Below are 19,465 nucleotides of genomic sequence, written 5' to 3'. Positions count from 1 at the left end.
GGGCCGGATTGGAGCCTCCATTCACACCTGCCTACCTCCAATCCGATCAGGTCCACTAAAAAAATGAAAGGGGATCCACCGTCCCCCACCAAGGCAGAACGGATCAGAGGGCAGTTGGGTGTAAATGTACAATGGAGTCTGTTTACATCTGAACCACTCATATAGCAGAGCGGGCTTGGTTTGTGTCTGCTCTGCATAAACTGAATGGACACGGATCTGTCATCCACCCGCTCTTCTCTGATCAGCAGACAGATCCCCTGCTAATCCAAACAGAGTCTGCCCTGTGTGAAGGGGCCTAACATTCACAGTTTGCAGACTGTATACTCCTTTAATTTAATCTGAGTATATTTCCTTTAAAAAAAACTGTCATTTTCTGTTTTCTTAAACTATATAAATATTAACCCTCAGTTATTTCAAGCACTTTCAGCAGGGACTAAAGTTATGTCTCGCTACAATAGAAACACACAACTCTGTAGCCTAGGATGGCAAGGTATCCCCCCCCCCCTCCTGCAATTTATCATACTGTTATCTCTTTCCTGTGAAGACCAGAAGTTCAGGGAAGCAGCACTAAGAGAGCAGGAGCCAGCAGCATTAAAAGTGGTAAATTGCAAGTACTGCAGTAGGAATTTGTGACAAATTGTTTACTGGGGCATGTTTATTTAATTATGCTCAAAGCTAAACAGTGCCGTGGGTTTAATACTACTTTAACTTTTTTTTTTATTTAAATTTTACATACGAAAAAGCACTACAAAAACAAATTTTGTATTTGTACATTCATATCCCTGCTCCATGCCCACATTATATGGCATTACTTGTATTGCTATCTGAAAGTAGACACTTTTACATAATATTTTTTGGGGGTTTTTTTATTTTAGATTTTTTATAGTAATTTATTAGGCAGTCGTTGCCACTTTGACCACATTTTTTGGAGTCGATTGTATTGTTTAAGTTTAGATAGCTTCCATATGTTGCAGAAACATGCAGTGCCTTAGTTTGTCCGTGTGCCATTCAAAATGCAGAGCACCACAACACATGTTGTATATGTTATCCCGCATTACCGAAACACAGAGACATTACAACAACCTGAAAATGGAACCCTATACAATTCAGAATTTGCAAACTGTATACACTTTATAGAGTGTTTATACAGAAATATTGCTTATGATCTTCCATGTGGAATATAGTATGTATAATGTATACATAATTTAATTATACTAAAATATAAATTTAAATACTACTCCTTCAGTTTAATCTGAATATATTTTTTCATTCACAAGACCTTTCATTCTCTTAAAAAAAAAGATAAAGGAAACAATAAAAGGTCTCAGACCCGCGCAAATGAAATAAAGAAATCTCGATAATCAAATAAATTACAGCGAGGGGCTGCAGGTTGTAAGGTGTAATACACCTAATATATAAATAAAACCAAAATAACCGTGCTCATCTAAACAAATCATAAATTAAACATTACCTTAGTGAATATACCAAATACATATAAGTAACTACAATTAAAATAGGTGAATAAACAATATTGTGAAGCCCATAATATATCCTAAGTGGAGATAGTGTGAGTATAAGAAAGTCTCTTTTTCCACCAGCATGCAGACACAGTACACACTCACCAGACTTTTCACACTGTTGCGATGGAAGACATTGCATGTGACTTGCAATGCACTGCTCTGCAAATCACATGCGATGTCTGTGCAATGCAAATTCAGCCATACAGATTGTATGGCTGAATTTGCATTGCATTTGGACCAAAGTCGTGCAGGACCCTTTTTTTGGTCTGCACCAGAATCAGATTGCATGGGTGTTGAAACCTATGCGATCTGATTCCTGTTCCAATTGACAGTTTGCACTGTGATCTGCGAACTGATCTGGGGGTGTCATTAACTTTGTATTCACACTCCCAGCAGTTCTCATATGGCACTGTGAACTTCCTGCGAGTCGAGTACGATGCGGAAACCCACAGAGGATTCACAGGGTTCCCGCATCACACCAATGTGAACTGCACTTAACCACTTGCCGACTGCTCACAGTAATCCTACTGCGGCAGTGCGGCTCTCCTGTGTCCGTCGATGTAGACCTTGTTTGCTGGACTCAGCGTGCCGCCGGAGCCCTGCTCCCGCTGTGTTTAGACACAGCGGGAGTCAGACTGGGGGAGGAGAGGTGGCGATCGCCTCCCTCCCCCGTTCGTCGGGGAAAGTGTGAGAAGACCCGCCTGCTTATGTAAAGAAAGCAGGCGGATCTTCTCAATGACAGACAGGCAGGGATCACTAGATTCAGCATAGCTGAACCTGCGACCTCTGTGTCTGTCACAGAACCCCCCCCCCTCCCCCACACACAGTCAGTAGGCATTAGGCATGCATTTAACACCTTGATCACCAACAGTGTTAACCCCTTCCTTGCCAGTGTCATAATTACAGTAACAGTGCATATTTTTAGCACTGATTACTGTAGTAATGTCACTGGTCTCCCCAAAAGTGTAAAAAATGTCAGTCAGGGGTCCGATCTGCCCGCCGCAATGTCGCAGTCCCAAAAAAAAATTGCAGATTTCCGCCATTACTAGTAAAAAAAATTACATAAATCTTTCCCGTAGTTAGTAAACGCGATAACTTTTGGGCAAATCAATCTTTTTTGGGAATGTTATGTAGCAGAATGTGTAAAATATTGTTTTTTTTTTTTTTCAAAATTGTCACTCTTTTTATGTTCATAGTGCAAAAATTAAAAATCGCACAGGTGATCAAATACCACCAAAAGAAAGCTCTATTTGTGGGGGGAAAAAAAGGATGTCAATTTTATTTGGGTACAGCGTTGCACGACCGCGCAATTGTTTGTTAAAGTAACGCAGTGCCGAAATCGCAAAATAGGGCCTGGTCAGAAAGGGGGCAAATCCTTCCGGGGCTGGAGTGGTTAAAGTACTACAATATTTAAGACACTTATGTTGACAATATTGCATTTTCTTTCTTGAGACCTTGTAATCCTCTGTCCCTAAGTAGGTTAACAAAGACACAATATCCTGCCTACAGGCATTCACAGTTGGGCTACACAACAACTTATACATACATATATCTATATATATCTCTCTCTATATATATATACTGTGTATATATATATATATATATATATATATATATATATATATACAGTATATGGCTAGTTACTGTGGGATTTCCATAAGAAGAAAATACTTTTGCACTTCCAATCTTTTAGTGTGGTTATTTATATATATATATATATATATATATATATATAAAGTGCTGCGTAAATTGGCAGCGCTATATAAGAACCTGAAATAAATAAATATGTATATATATATGTTTTTTTGTCCAATTTGTTTTTTTATTTTATAGTTACTTATTAGGCGGTTGCTGCCACTGTGATCAAAGTTTTTGGAGGTGATTGTGCAGATGTTTTTCATAGGTGCAACACAAACTTGCAATTAAACACAGAAGTAAAATTCTCATATTTATGAACTCAGGCTGTAAAAATAACTTTTTTTTTTTTTTAATTGACATTTTCGGCTGAAAAAGAAAAGTTATAGCTTATCCCTTAAATATTTGAAAACAACCCCATATTTCTCAGCTACAAAGAGTCCTGCCATGAGAAGTTTTCCCTGCTATTATCTGTCTCAGTTTTAAATAGATTTGAAATGCTTGGATTGGCTGGAGCAGTGAAGCCAGGGCTGCTAGCAGAGGTCACTCGTGTGAGTTACTATGGAAATTGAGCAGTGTCACCAATAGTTGTGTTCTCATGAGCATTAAAGCACATAATAATAGACAAACAAGAGTGGTTAAAGCAAGCAGGTAGGATTACTTTGTCCTTTTGTCAGAAGTATAAAATGTCTTGTCGTCAGTTTTAAAGACTTCTCAACCCCTAGATCCACCCTGCAGTCACCTGCTGAGCCATTTTCAAGGCTTAATCTCCTGCTCTTAACAAGGCGCTGTTTGCTAATTTGAGGCCAATGTGTATTTTCACTAATAAATAAAGTAGGAGATTTAACAGTCTTAAAGTAAACAAACCTTGCATCGTTAAACCAAAAAAAAAAAAATATATCCCTTTGTTTCTAAAAGAAAAAAATATATATATTAACACGGACACCGCCGTTGTGTAGGAGGTTTTAGAATAATAAGAAAAATACTTCCTCAGACATCCCCATCAGAACTTCCCTTGTAAAACTTGTCACTTCAGATTGCCATCAGCTCCTACAACAATAATGATTTCATGCTTATTGCTAATTGCAAGCACAGCTGAGGCTCAGCAGGACGCTCTTGCACAGTCTCAGGCCTTTATACAAGCTTCAATCTGTTGTGTAGCACTTGTTCACATACAAAAAAAAAAAGAAAAAAAAAAAAAACTACCAGCAAAGGCAGAAAGAGGCAGAGTCCTAGGTTTCTTGTAATCCCTCTGCTTCCCTGCTGATAACCCAGCCCTATGAGCATTCCTGGTTTTGTCCACCCCTTTAGAAAAGCTGAAGGGACCTTAATCTACAAGTATATAAGCTCCTGAATGAAAAAAAATACAACTGCTTCAGGTGCATTAAGCCTCAACGCTGCATCTGGTTTGCACGATTTTGTTTGCAGCACCCCTGGGGTAAGCTGCTGCTTCCTGCAAAATACGAGTGTGAACCGCGGGTTCATGGCAAAGAGCAAGGAGGTCATGTTTCGATTGAGACCTAACAAAATGAAGTGAAGGGGGTTTTTGCAGATGTTATGCGGGTATGTGTAATGACACCACCTCCTTGGGAGTAGAGGTTCTCAGTGCAAGATAATACAAAAATGTGCCACAGTCAGCATGCTACTCGAAGATTTATTCATATCAATATTTGCAATTTATATATTCAGAGACAAGTATGTTATGTGTGTTATGTATCATAGCACGCTCTTCCTCTGCTGGTAATGAATATCCGGTAGCGACCTGAAAACGGAAAAATTCAGTAGATGTACTTTTTTTTTTTAAACTGTAGATTTTAACCTCTTACATTATGGTGGGAAACCAGCATTAACCGGTGTTAGAAACATGGAAAAGTGATACCAGATAAAAGCAAGTGGTCCATCCAATCTGAACTTTTTGTTTTTGTTTATTTTTTACATTTTTTAAAAACTTTTTTGACTGAGAATAGACCTATGATTATCCCAAGTAAGCATCTACTTGGTTTTAGTAAAATAATACTTTCTAAGGCCTCTTTCACATGAACGATCCGATCAGATCCGCTGTCAGTTTTTTAGGTGGATCTGATCGGATCCTCCATGCATCCCTATGGGGCAGCGGGTGACAGCGGTGACATGTCCGCTTACACCCGCTGCCATCCGCATCCGATCCTGTCCGTCAAATCCGGACGGATGGAAACCCTATTTTCCATCCGTCCAGGGGATTGGAACGGATGGGACAGGAGGTCCGCTCTCATCCAATCCCCCATAGAGAGCAGCGGGGCTCTGACACCTCCCTCTCCGCACACAGAGCAGAGAGGGAGCTGTCACCTGCCTGCTCAGTGGGGATTGGCGGATTGATCCCCCGCTGAGCAGCACGGATTACGCCGACGGAGTGGACAGTGTGAAAGAGGCCTTAGATTCCTCTTGAACTTCCCTCCTACTAGTTTCAGATCCCCATGTTTTTGAGTTTGACTTTATATGGAACATACTGACTTTCTGAAACTTATTTGTAGCCTTAAATTATTTAAAGATTTAGGTTATGTAGTCCCATTCCTTTCCTTCTTTGAAACATTACATTTAAAGCGGGTCTTGCAGCAAAATGTAAATTTTAATGTCCAGTTCCCGTGAACATCATTGTCTCATATACTTCAAAAATGTTGCTGTAATGAATAAAACATTTGATTATATACTCACCTTACCCCCTTCTTCTGCCTGGGTGAATAAGTGAAAGAGACCTTGGGGGTTCCATTTATTTGAATGGGTTGCTGTGCTAGTGTTTCCTGCAAAAAAAAAAGGTTCATGCACCATTTTGGGAATGAAGCAGCCAGCAAATTGCATGGTGCTTTTGCACCATGTGATTTCCCTGTGGTTCCTGCACCCACAAACATGCTGCGGTTTAAGATTCATGGGGGGCACTATTAAGAATGAATGGCAACCCGTTTTTTTGACTGAGGGTGATTGCGGGTAAGATTCCCGCTTTTGCTACCATTCACAATAATGTGAACCAGGCCTAAAACTGGAGAGTGCAGAATCCGGTACAGCTGCGCATGGTAGCCAATCAGCTTCTAACTTCAGCTGGTTTAATTAGGCGTTAACAAGAAAAAAACCTGGAAGCTGATTGGTTTCTCTGCAGAGCTGTACCAGATTTTGCACACCCTAGTTTTAGTGAATGCCCCATTTTGTTTTTTCTAGCAGGATCCTGGCCAAAGCAGAGCAGCCCAAATCTCTTAAAAGGTATAGAGTCAACTGGTAATTGGCCTTTGTGCCACTGTGCTTATCTCTTCTCTAGAGATCTGTTCTCAAGAAATTATATCATAGTCCCTAATGGAGCTCTAGATACCTACCCCATGCCCTGATGAAGGGGGTTTATCTGCTCATTGGCTACTGCTTGTATACCTACCTGTATTTCATAGTGAAGAATAAAGCCTAATAGACACTTGATGTGATAAAGTGATACTCCACCTCTTTTTTCTCTCAAGTCAGGTTGCACCCACTCGGTGGGGTTGTCCCCCCCACTGTGTGTTCTTGAGCAGCTGAATTTAAGCAAACAAAAGCGACCATCAACCAACAAATGATAAAAGCCATTATCCATGTCCATCTTCTCGAGTTGATGTTGCTTTTGAATTTTTTACAAGATTTTATGTACTCTCTATTCTTGTTTCTTATCAGAAAGATAGTGATGTCACAGTCTGCAATGAGATAGAAAGGGGTAAGGTAGGCATGTAGAGCAATTTAACTTTATTCTTTACAGGTTCATTTTTGAAATGCTATTGGGCAGCAATTTTTACAGTGGAAGAGGCCCTGGATCTAATAAGCAGACCTTGCATTTTACTTCACGCTCTTGGCTTTAGGTTCCCCAAGTCTCTTCTAGTATGTTTTTTCCCACGGCTTATTTTAGTTGTAAAAAAAAGCACGTGGTCAATTATGACCAGAAAAATGTAGTATTTCCTAATTCTATATTAGATAACAGATGTATGGGGAAACGTTGAAGTAATCTGTGTCATACTTTTTGCAAAATAAGTTCTCCATAAAACTGAACATAAGAAGACTATAGATAAAAGTAGGAGGCTGATGGTGAGTTTTTTTGTTTTTTTTAGTATGTAACCATTGTTGCCTGTTTTGACTAAATATGATTTTTATCCTGTGTCCAGCCATTGAACCAGCTCAATCTTGAGAACAGCAGCTGGCCCATGAAAGAAAAATGTTTAATTTCTCCTCATAGGTTAACAGTCTACTACTATCACAGGATACCAATGACACATTGCAATCCTTGCTGGTCCCAGAGCTGTTGGAACAGCAGTTTGACCGGTCAACAAATGATTACTGGTAGAGAACAAACAGTAACCTGTTGAAAATTTGCAGACCATTGCATTTTTATTAAATTTGTTTCTGATATGTTCGTTTTTAATTTGCATGTTAACCTGTGCATTGAGCTATGATAAAACCAGATAAGTTTGTCAAGGCATATTGCATTTGCATTTGGAATATATTGGTGTTGTAACAATCTTATCTTACAAGGCAACTTCACATTCAGGGACAACAGGGAAACTATCTATTTATTTTAAGGTATTACTTCTATTTTATTAATCCTTCAGTCTTTAGAAGTCAGGTGCCTACCCTAAACCCAACAGAGATGTATTGCTGGAAGAAATACATTTGTGGGGTGCAACGTTACATATTGTTTGCTTAAGTTTTAGAACATATAGAATGTATAATACAACCTTGCATATAGGAAAACATAGGTGTCTATTTATAAAAATGCAACTTCAGGGAACACTTTTGCACTGTGCATTCATTGGGGTTGATTTACTAAAAGCAAATAGACTGTGTACCTTGCAAGTGCAGTTGCTCCAGAGCTCAGTAAATGAGGGAAAGCTATGCTGACTTCCATCATCCAATCATATGCAAACTAAAATGTTTGTTTTTTTTCCTTGCATGGGATTCGGTATTCTTTGCAAAGTGAGGCTTCGCCTCATTTACTAGGCACTGGTGCAACTGCACTTGCAAAGTACACATTCTATTTACCTTTAGTAAATGAACCCCACTGATTTTCTCTTGGAACATTCCAATTAGTCTGGAAAATGTGAGCTTGACAAGTGTTATATGAATGCAAGTAAATGCTAACCGATGGAAGTAACAAGTAGTCTGGAAAAAGGAGAGGAATGTACATTAGATCCTATGAACTAGGCAAATCCTGATTATAACTAGTGGGGAGACATTATTTAGAAAATTATAGCACCAAAAATAAATCTACAAATCACTTCGGGTATGGGCAGTAAGTAATGTTTAAAAAAGAGATTCCTTTGAACCAAGATTGGAAATAAATAGCGCAAAAGATAGTTTGGTGGATAAACAATGTCAGATAATGATTAATTTATTACATTTACTCCTTTACTCCATAAATAGACTCATTAGAATAATGCTTAAAACCCACTTCTAGGCAAATAACAATCCATAAGTATTCATGAAATTACTTCTAAAGCAGACTTTTACTCACCCAGTTTGTCCTCTGTATACCTTGCCAGTACCTCACTTGGTTTTGGAGTCCTGTTTCAGTGCTTCAGTCTGCGCCTGCACCAACTGGCCCCCTAATTGTGATGTCATCTACTCCACAGTCTGCTGGGATCTGAGATGACCACACAGCTGTACAGCCATTAGCAAATGTCCATGTCCCACTAGAATCGATGTGGACACCTAAAAAAATACCTTCCCAATCTGCAAAAAGGAAGTAGGAATAGTTGAGACCCTGGGTGTCACATGATCATGGACTTTGTAAAGTATCACAGGATTTTTAGAAAAAAACAGTTTCCAGTGATTAATTAGAGGGGGGTGGTGATTACTGTGATCTCTATGAGAGGTAATAAATGCCTATGCTACATATACATATTAGGGTCCTTTCACACTGTCCGCTCCGTCGGCGGTGTCTGTTCTGCTCAGCGGGGGATCGATCCGCCGATCCCTGCTGAGCAGGCGGATGACAGCTCTGTCTCCGCTCTGTGTGTGGAGACGGAGCTGTCAGGTCCCCGCTGTCCTCTATGGGGGAATCGGATGATAACGGACCGCCTGTCCATTCTCATCCGATCCCATTCGATCCAATCCGCCAGACGGATGGAAAATAGGGTTTCCATCCGTCCGAATTTCACGGACAGGATCGGATCGGATAGAAGCGGGTGTCAGCCGACATGTCTCCTATTAGGTTTGCCTGAAAAACTGACATGTGGATCTGATCGGACTGTTCGTGTGAAAGGGGCCTTACTTGTATAGTACACATGTACACATGTTCCCTAAGGTTTGACCTGAAAGGGAATTTCAGGAGTAGAATAATTTCACTTTAGTGAATGTGGCAGTTTACTGAATGTGCCATTCAAGGATCTAGATAGATAGATCGTTTTTTTTTATTCAGCAAAAACATCCTAATTATAGCGTTTTTGTATTACAGTAAAACCTTGGTTTGAGAGTAACTTGGTTTGAGAGCGCTTTGCAAGACAAGCAAATTTTTAAAATAAATTTTGACTTGATATACAAGCGATGTCTTGATATACAAGTAACGCCATGTCACAAGTAGGTATAAAAGAGAAGAGAGGCGCCTCTAAGTGTAGCTATATTGTTACATTTAATGAAGGTTCAATATTTAGCAGCTCACATGGTTGATGATTAAAACAGACACATCTAAGTATACAGGCATCCGGGGTAAAGCTTTTCACATAGACCGTCTTCCGCACTGCCATCTTCATCATCCCTTCCACGCTGCACTCCACGAGCGATTCAAAGTCTCGCTTTCAGATCACTCTACTGCAGGCTATTCTTCCCAATCACAATTGCAGACTGACATCGGTGAGAGCCAATGGTTCAGAAGATGGTCTATGTGGACAGCTTTACCCCGGAAGCCTGCATACTTAGATGTGCCTCTTTAATCATCAACCATGTGAGTTGCTAAATGTCCCCATACTGCTACACTTAGAGGCGCCTCTCTTCTCTTTTATACTCTGTTACTTCTGCTGGATTTTGCTTCTAATCCCCTTGTGGAGGTGCCATTTGTGGATGGACATTTTATGATGACACAACCTATCACATTGCTAGAATCTTTGTATATAGACTATAAACTGAAAGACTTGTGGAACGAATCGTCTGAGTTTCCATTATTTCTTATGGTGAAATTCGCTTTGATATAAGAGTGCTTTGGATTACAAGCATGCTTCCGGAACGAATTATGCTCGCAATCCAAGGTTTTACTGTATATCCTTTTTTACTAATATAGAAAATTATTTGCTTTCATGACGTGTGTTGACAATCCTACAAAGTCTCAGGACTGTAGACTTGAATTCACGTTTTGTAAAATTCGATACCCCGATTTGGCATTTCTTGAGTTATTTGGAATGGATAACAAACAAGGTATATTGAGCTAAGATCAGGGCGCCAACTTCAAATAATAGCTATGTAACATGCACATAGTTTAATATCGATTTAATAGTCCGAATTTTATGTTTCACACCATCTTATGGTGTGGCCAAAGTTAGCAGAGGGGAGGAGTGCATTATAAGAATGCTAAGAGAATAAAATTTATATTATCACAGTCTTACTGTTATCATCATAATTTGTTAATGGATGCCAGAAGCAATTACCAAAGATATAAATGCAGGATTTATGCTTGTAGTTAAACACCTGCTCCAGTCTAGAAGCATTGACAGGGGATGAACTTTGACTAATGGCTAAATACTTCACTACTACATAACAAATGTCAGATTATATTATGACCCCTTTCATAGTTACTACTTGGTAAGAAAAAATGAATGTGGTAATGCCTGATTCCCTCCCTTACACCTTACTAACTCAGCCCTGAAGGGGGACACTTCAGTTTGATAGAAGGATCCTGTCATCGGCTTAAGTGAACTGATCTCAGAGAAACCTTGCAGACTTCTTATTCTCAAACATGCTAAACTAAACTCTATCTGAACACCACAAACTAAAAACACCATTTAATTCATCTTTAATATGCAAAGTCAACTCACCCATCCATCACTAAATTCTTTATATTGTACATAAATTACTTTTGTAAACACACCCCCAGCATTTCTCCCTGTGGCAAAATTGAGTAAGGGCAGATGATTATTTTTTAGCATTCACTTTCTTGAATCCATACACTATTACTGTGATGGCTACAGGCAGACAGGTGATCCAGTTTCCGCTGCTGGCTCATATACTTAGCAGTGCTTGGTGATCCACCTGTGGCTGCCGGGTGTTCCATTTTGCACTGGCTGAATTATATATTTGCCAAGGGGGAGACGTGCAGGCTGGACGGCATACTGAAACTGAATAAAAGCACCTCCTCCAACATGTAAAGTTGTCTTGTAAGAAATAAATGTTAGTGAAGACTCCTGGGATATGATAATGATATCCCAAATGTCTGCAGGCAGGATTGGGTGACATCATTTTGGCCTAGGCCAGAAAGGTGAAAGTAACTTCTGAAATGTCAACAAAAGCTTTACATCAGCAAAAAATATAGGCTCCTATCTATTTGCAAAGTTTGTTAAAATAAGGATTATGAATAGGTAATGCTGATGGAGAGAATAAAGTTGTACTTTAAAGTGTTAGCCTTGCTAAAACCAAAATTTTAATCATTGGTGGATGATCATGAGCTAATGAACCCAGTGGTTGAATTTAGCTGAAACTCCAGCAGTGAGATTTTATCTCCATACTTGTTGCCTCTTCTGTTCCCAAAGCCCCACTGCAACAGTGACAATGTCTCTATCACAATATTGTATATATTAAAAATAACTTCCTTATGTCGATGTTGTATTTCTGTGGGGACTGTTCATCTTCCCCAGCTCAAAATCTCCAGTTTCAAAACAAATTTTCCTTGGCATTCTCTATTCTTTCCTGAAGGCAAGATTGGCAATTTGGGTATCTGCTTAAAGGACAGACAAGACTTTGTCTAAATGGTCATATTTATTTATGGAATAATTGTCTTCCGAACCTTAAACATGGCCTCTTCCATAAAGTACAGAATATTCTGCATCCCAAAGTAGCTGTAAAATGATAATTAATGATATTGGCAACATAGGTGTGTGGTTGGACAATAGACATCTATTTGCCCAGGATAATCTTAAAAATTTACAGAATAACTGTTTACAGAACCCTAAATATAGCCTCAGGCATATAAGGTTCAGAATACTCTGGATCCTAAATTAAGCTGTAAACCCTAAATGGGATGACATTTAGTTTGCTATAGCACTGTGCGTCCCAAACAATTGCTGTGTACTGTTTTCAATCTTTTTTTTTTGCACGTCAGTACTTCTGACACTTCCTGTCTTCATGCACTCACTCCAGCAGCAACTTAGTGTGTTTACTTGGGACAGGCTTTCTGATATTGAACATGCTTGCACAGTGACCGTCAGTATGGCCGCTTTTCGTCTCCTTGGGAAATGCATGCAGAGTGTGACAACACAGGAGAGCAGTTAGGAGAATAGGACAAGGCATTGTCACTTCAAAATAGGAAGTGGCTGAATAAGGACTTTCCTTACTGGATTATCAGGCATTATTTTAACCACTTCAGGTTTTACCCCCTTAATGACCAGGCCATTTTTTGCGATACGGCACTGCGTTATTTTAACTAACATTGTGACTTTGTACCCGAGTAAAATTGATGTCCTTTTGTTCCTACAAATAGAGCTTTCTTTTGGTGGTATTTGATCACCTCTGTGGTTTTTATTTTTTGCACTATAAACAAAAAAAGCGAAAATTAAAAAATATATATATTTTTTACTTTCTGCTATAAAAAAATAAAAAAAATCTAAATGTTTCATCATTTTAGGCCAATATGTTTTCTGATACATATTTTTGGTAAAAAAAATTCCCAATAAGTGTATATTGATTGGTTTGCGCAAAAGTTATCGCATCTACAAACTAGGGGAAAGATTTATGGCATTTATATTTAGTTATTTATGTTTTTACTAGTAATGGCAGCGATCAGCGATTTTTAGTGGGACATTGCGGCAGACAGATCGGACCCCTAACTGACAATTCTGACACTTTTGAGAGCACCAGTGACATTACTACAGTAATCAGTGCTAAAAATATGCACAGTTACTGTACTAATGACACTGTCAGGGAAGGGGTTAACACAAGGGGCAATCAAAGGGTTAAGTGTGTCCCTAGGGGATGCCTTCTAACTGTATGGGGGATGGACTGACTCGATGAACACAGAGATTCCCTAATAACAGGAACACAAGATCCCATCTCTGACAGAGCAGCATTCTGACTTGTTTACATCGGCAGACCGCCGTTCTGTCTATCTGGGGAGCGATCGCGGGTGGCAGGTGGACATCGCATCCGCCGGACCCGCTGATTGGCACCCCCTCTGGCCAATCAGCGACCCCACTGGCTATTGCACGAAACAACTTACAGGTACATCTTTTCATGCAAAAGAGCTGACTTGCCGCGGTATATGTACTTTAGATTTAAATGGATTGAAAAGGACTTTTATTGTTAAAGTCTAATTAATCATTTGGCACTTAAAGCGAAACTTCACCCAAAAGGGGAAGTTCCGCTTGTTTGCATCCTCCCCCCCGCCCTTCACTGCCACATTTCACACTTTTGGGGGGGGGGGGAAGGAGGGAGCTAGTAACTTAGTTTTGACAGTTACCCGCTCCCACTTCCAGTCATATGCGCCATGGTGATCTGAACCAGAAGGTCGGCCCTCCTCTTTCCCCCACAGTCTTCTGTAACACATCACAGGTCCCAGAAGAGTACAGCACCATTTACAAGGCGCAACGCAGCTCGTGCATGGGCAGTAAGAAACCGGCTGTGAACCCGCATGGCTTCACTGCCTGTTTCCCTTACTTGAGATGTGGGCGCCTGCAACCAAAGCCAATTGAAGAATCAACTCGGGTGAGGACCTTGCGGGATCGCTGGACAGGTAAGTGTCCTTATATTAAAGGTCAGCAGCTACAGTATTTGTAGCTGCTGACTTTTACTTTTTGAGGGGAATCTGGAGCTCCTCTTTAAGGAAACACTTCATAAGCCCTAAAATCAGAAACACTGTGTCTATATCTTGTAGAGTAGGTTTATTTAAACTATCTGTATTTAAAGGAACATTCAGTGATTATGTTAAGCTTATAAATGTCCATAGGCTTTGTAGGGTGTACAATCATGATTTAATCACTCTCAGGTAAGAATATTTTGTGAATGAATGAACTTGTACCTTTAGCTTTCCCTCATCAATAGGACTATAGTAGGGGCATCAACTAAAAATGCATTGTTTCATGGATAACTACCATAAATATTATGCACAGCTCAAATTGCAGATACATCACTATAACAATTATATACTGTGCATATCGCTGATGTTTAGCAAAAAACAGTTATTAGCTGATGCTCCAATTTTTTTGCAATTATTTATTTTATTTTTTTCTTTATGGACAAATTTCTTTTGTCTACACTTTTTACAGCTGTCCATTTATTTTTTGACAGCTGCCAACAAATCGAGAAAGGTGGGTAAGGCATAGAATGGACATTGCTGGGTAGGTGTGCAAGGCTCTTTAACCTGTCCATTAGCCATTTCACTTTGAGATTGACAACTTGACAGACTGGCTTCTATACAACAACATAAGATCCAATCTGTCCAAGAATGCCTTGATCAGGTGACTAATATCTTATGGGCTCCTTAAGGAATAAAAACCCAAAGTTACCTTTAAATTTAGCTGTTATGTTACAAAAATTTTAGCTCATGATCTAGTTTGTCATGTAGCTGCGTATTATACCTACAACATTTAGCTAAATAACTTTAACAATGGAAATTAATTCATTGTTTGTATGTTCACTTGGGCTTTTTCTTCAGTGTGTTTATCAGCAAGGGTAGAATTTTTATCTCAGCCAAAATAATGGAGGCATGTTATCAATGTGCAATAGATATGAATGTATGCATAATGATGGATTATATGGCTGGTGTGAATGTTGCTAAGTGGAAAGAAAATATGAATCTGTAAGCAGTATATTAGAAGTGTATTGCTCTGGAGACATCTTGCTCTGCAGGGGTGGCAGTCTGCAATGACACAGCTTCAAGCAGTTTTCACAGGCAAGAAGCAAAATTAACCCTCTTAGAGGGAAAAAAAATATTTCGACAGCTTGATCAAAGCTCATTTGTATGTGTATGTGTTCTGTTAATATTCTTGTCATTTAAAGCAAATTGATAACACATTAGATATGCAAACCACACTTATTCTATCACAGGTTTTACCTTGCACACCAAAATAAGAAAACACATAGCTTAGAACTTTCAACATATATATTTTTAGGATATACTAAAGACTAGTGGCCTCTTATTTTTCTTTTAATGTTATTCCTTTTTGAATAAGGTAAGTTGACTTAATTCAAATGGCACATGTAATTTTCACTGATTGTCTTAAAGTTCCACCTTGGACAATCACTGAACTTTATTTTATAAAGAATATCTTTTTATTTTTCTACTACTATAATATTTTATTTTCTGTTATTTAGTTTTAATATATTAATATATATATATATATATATATATAAATAATAAAATGATAAATCCATCTAAGAATTGTAGGTTCAGTTGTCTTTTTGACTTCTGATATCAAGCTCCTGTTGCTTTTCTTACTGCGTGTCTGGAGAATTTTTATCTGTTTTTCAGCAATGGTACACCAGTTCAATGAATGTTGTTTGCACCTGGCTGACTGACCGTATGGATCTACAGCTTCATATTTATCAGCTGAAAACCCTCATTAGGTTGGTCAAGGTAAGTTTTTTGGCATCTCAGATTTTCATAAATGTACTCAAGGAACAGGTTTAATAAAATACTGGGTTTTGCATGGTACCCTGGTTCTGTATTAATTAATGGATTTTTTTATTCATTTCCAAATGTCTACTATTTGGAGAACTTTAAATTGTTAATATGATGGTTAGCATCAAATGCATGGGTGTTAACAAGGATAAACACATGTCATTATAAAATTGAAGGTTTATATTTTGTAAATGTTTATTTTTTCATGTACATTCATTTAATATTTGATTATAAAAATACATTGCAGGTATAAATATGGCTAATATGTCCTAATATACTGCCTGAAAATATTTGAACTTCAGCGGCTGGTTTTTAAATTTTGCATTTCATTTTATTGCAGCATGTTTTAAATAGTTGGTGATGCCGTTTTCAATCACATCTAAAATGCTTCCGTATCTTTTAGTGATGCAAATATATCTTCGCAGCATGTTTTAATGTATTCTGGGATCATTAAACAAAATGCAAATTGATATTGTTCTCATAATTAACTGAAGTAGTTTCTCTTACAATGGGTGTTTATACTGAACAATAAGAGATCACTAAGGTGAGATCACATACCCGGAAAGTATATTTTTATTCCTGTGTATGTGTGTCTTGGACTAATGATAATTATTTCAGTGTGAAATCACAGTGGTTTACCATGAAATAAGATTGAGGGGAGCTTAGGTTAATTTAATATCATTCATTGTTGTTTCTTTAAAGTGTTTTTTTACTCTCTCAGACCTATTTTAAGAACTTAACATGTACAAAATATTTTTACCTTGAAACAAATAAAAAAAAGTGCAGCATTGTGTTTATGTTCAATTTAAAGCAGACTTTTCAAGGCGATTATGAGTATAAATATTTTTTAACTTTGTTAAAATAAATGCATGGAACCTTTTTAGCTTGTGAGTAGCCAATTTGAAGCAGTCATTGAAATATCTTATTATGCAAGTGTTTTGAAGCATACAGTATGAACTAATAATAAAAACACCCTGTTTGGTAAATTTAGATTGCATGAGATTACTATTTGTTTTTAAAAAAGAAGGCCTTACTTAAAAAGTGCTTTTTTCCAATGGCCCTTTATTATTAATCGGATATAGTGGATTCTACAAAAAAAAATGTGGTATCTTGCTGAGCTGCATAAAAGTCACCTTTTCAGCATTTTACTCAATTTAGGATTTTTCTATTTTTTTATTACCTTTTAATTAAAATTGTTAATAGAATCCACAGCTTTCTGCAATGTTAGCTTAGGAGCTTGCAATCTATATTTATATTTAAGTAAGGTATTGGGTATTGTTAAAGGCAATTTTATATGCTGTGCAGTATATTTACAGATCCTAAAAAATATTTGAATGCATACATATTTGTTGCTTGTAAGGGAAAGCTGGCATCTTTAATATGTTTTATGTCAATTTTGTAAACCTGTGCAACAAGCATGCAGTGCGGAACCCATCTATACATTGTAACATTATAATGACGTTATAAGATGCAAATTAAGTCTTACTGAACCAGGTTAAAATACCCAACATTTTACAAAACCGGTTTCCAAAAATCCAGACTTTACTATGTATTTAAGGCTATAAGGTTAGTATACATTACGTTTTGGTAAAGGTGGTTTTTCATTTTTACATTTGCCAGAGGTAAATATGTGTGTTTTTATGATGTATAACCATCCTATTTCAAAAAGACTCTGTTCACTGAAACGCCTCAAGTAATTAGACAATAAAAATAATCAGATTTTACACCAAGTCTAAAGTTCGCCTTACATGCGCACAGTAGGCTAATTTACACTTCCCTATCTCAAGTGCAGTGATTTTTGCAATGCGCAGATAGGTGGACTTTAAAACTGGACGTTGAAAACCAATAATGGATAGTATACTGTTCAAAGGGTCTTATGAGAATTACTATACATGCATGCCCAATGTGGTCTATGTGCAATGGCATTTTCAGTAATAGCTATTTAGTATCTGAGCGCATGTGTGCCAGTCTTCAAAGTCAAGGCAGCCCATTATAATACTGGCAGAAGATAACTGGAATGACCTTGAGAAATAAACTTATAATGCAGGGGTTTCTTAAAAGGTTTATGTACACCAGTGCTTTACTCTATCCCTTTTGATATACACCTGTGCATTATTTACTTTTTACTTTTTAACTCAATTTACTATAACCTGTTATGGAGTTTAACTAGCATGTGCAAACTGGTTATGTGGAATACATTAGGGTAAATTTTTATTATTATTATTATTATATAGGTTTTATAGAGCGCCAACAGTTTACGCAGGGCTTTACAACTTGAGGGTAGACAGTACAAATGCAATACACTTTAATACAGTAGGAATCAGAGGGCCCTGCTCCTTAGAGCTTACAATCTAAGAGGGAGAGTCAAGAGATACAAGATGTAATAACTGTGGGGGATGGGCTGATGGAGAACCTAAAAGTACAGTTGTTATGCGGTTGCCAGATAGGTTTTTCTGAAGAGATGTGATTTCAGGGATCATCTGAAAGTTGACAAAGTAGGAGATAGTTGGACAGATTCAGGTAGAGCATTCCAGGAGAGGCTCAGGAGAAGTCCTGGAGGAGAGCATGGGAAGAGGTGACAAGGAAGCTAGCGAACAGGAGGTCCTGGGAGGAACGAAGAGAATGAGTTGGTTGGTATTTTGAGACCAGGTTAGTGATGTAGTTGGGTGCCAAGTTATGGATGGCTTTGTAAGTTATGGTTAGTAACTTGAATTTAATTTGTAGGTTGAGTGGCAGCCAATGGAGGGATTGGCAAGGAGGGGTAGCAGACACAGAGCAGTTTGTAAGGTGGATGAGCCTGGCAGCAGTGTTCATGATGGACTGAAGGGGGGATAGCCTTTTTAAAGGTAAGCCAATGAGAAGGGAGTTGCAGTAATCGAGACAAGAGATGACCAGGGAGTGAATTAGAAGCTTTGTGGTGTCGTTGGTTAGGAAGGGGCGTATCTAAGAGATGTTGCGGAGGTTGTGGCGGCAAGCTTTGGACAGTGACTGGATGTGTGGCCAAAGGGATAGTTCAGAGTGAAGGATTACACCTAGGACCTTGGCATGGGGGGGGGGGTTAATAGTCGAGCCGTTGATTTTGACAGAGAAATCAGGGGAAGAGGAACGTGGGGGAGGAAATATCATGAGCTCGGTTTTGGATAGGTTGAGTCTGAGGAAGTGATGTGACATCCAGGCTGATATGCGTGAGGAGACTGATTGAGTGAGCTGAGGGGTGAAGAGATAGATTTGGGTGTCATTAGCGTAGAGATGATATTGGAAGTCATGGGAGGCAATCCCTGGGAGGAGCTGTAGATTGAGAAAAGGAGCGGTCCAAGAACAGAACTTTGGGGGACCCCAATAGAGAAAGGAAGAGGAGAGGAGGTAGTAGAGTTGCAAATAGCACTGAAGGTACGTTGGGATAGGTAGGATGAGAACCAGTGAAGAGTACGGTCACGGAGACCAGGGGAGTGAAGTTTTTTGAGGAGGAGGGGGTGGTCCATTGTGTCAAAGGCAGCAGAAAGGTCCAGGA

General features: G+C 38.6%; 1 protein-coding gene across 7 annotated transcripts in view; it reads left to right on the top strand.

The window, feature by feature from the left end:
* CADPS (calcium dependent secretion activator) overlaps positions 1–19,465 on the top strand; it is a 706,678-nt gene that overhangs the window by 665,649 nt on the left and 21,564 nt on the right. For all 7 annotated transcript variants that reach the window (XM_082264950.1, XM_082264948.1, XM_082264947.1 and 4 more), the window contains one exon: positions 15,805–15,909. In XM_082264950.1, the coding sequence (XP_082121076.1) occupies positions 15,805–15,909 (105 nt within the window). The remainder of the gene's footprint in view (positions 1–15,804; positions 15,910–19,465) is intronic.

This window comes from Pelophylax lessonae (genome assembly GCF_965119305.1).
Source record: "Pelophylax lessonae genome assembly, chromosome: 8".
NCBI classification, from domain to species: Eukaryota; Metazoa; Chordata; class Amphibia; order Anura; family Ranidae; genus Pelophylax; species Pelophylax lessonae.
The sequence above is the reverse complement of the archived record's forward strand: the minus strand, read 5'-3'. Positions and strand labels throughout refer to the sequence as shown.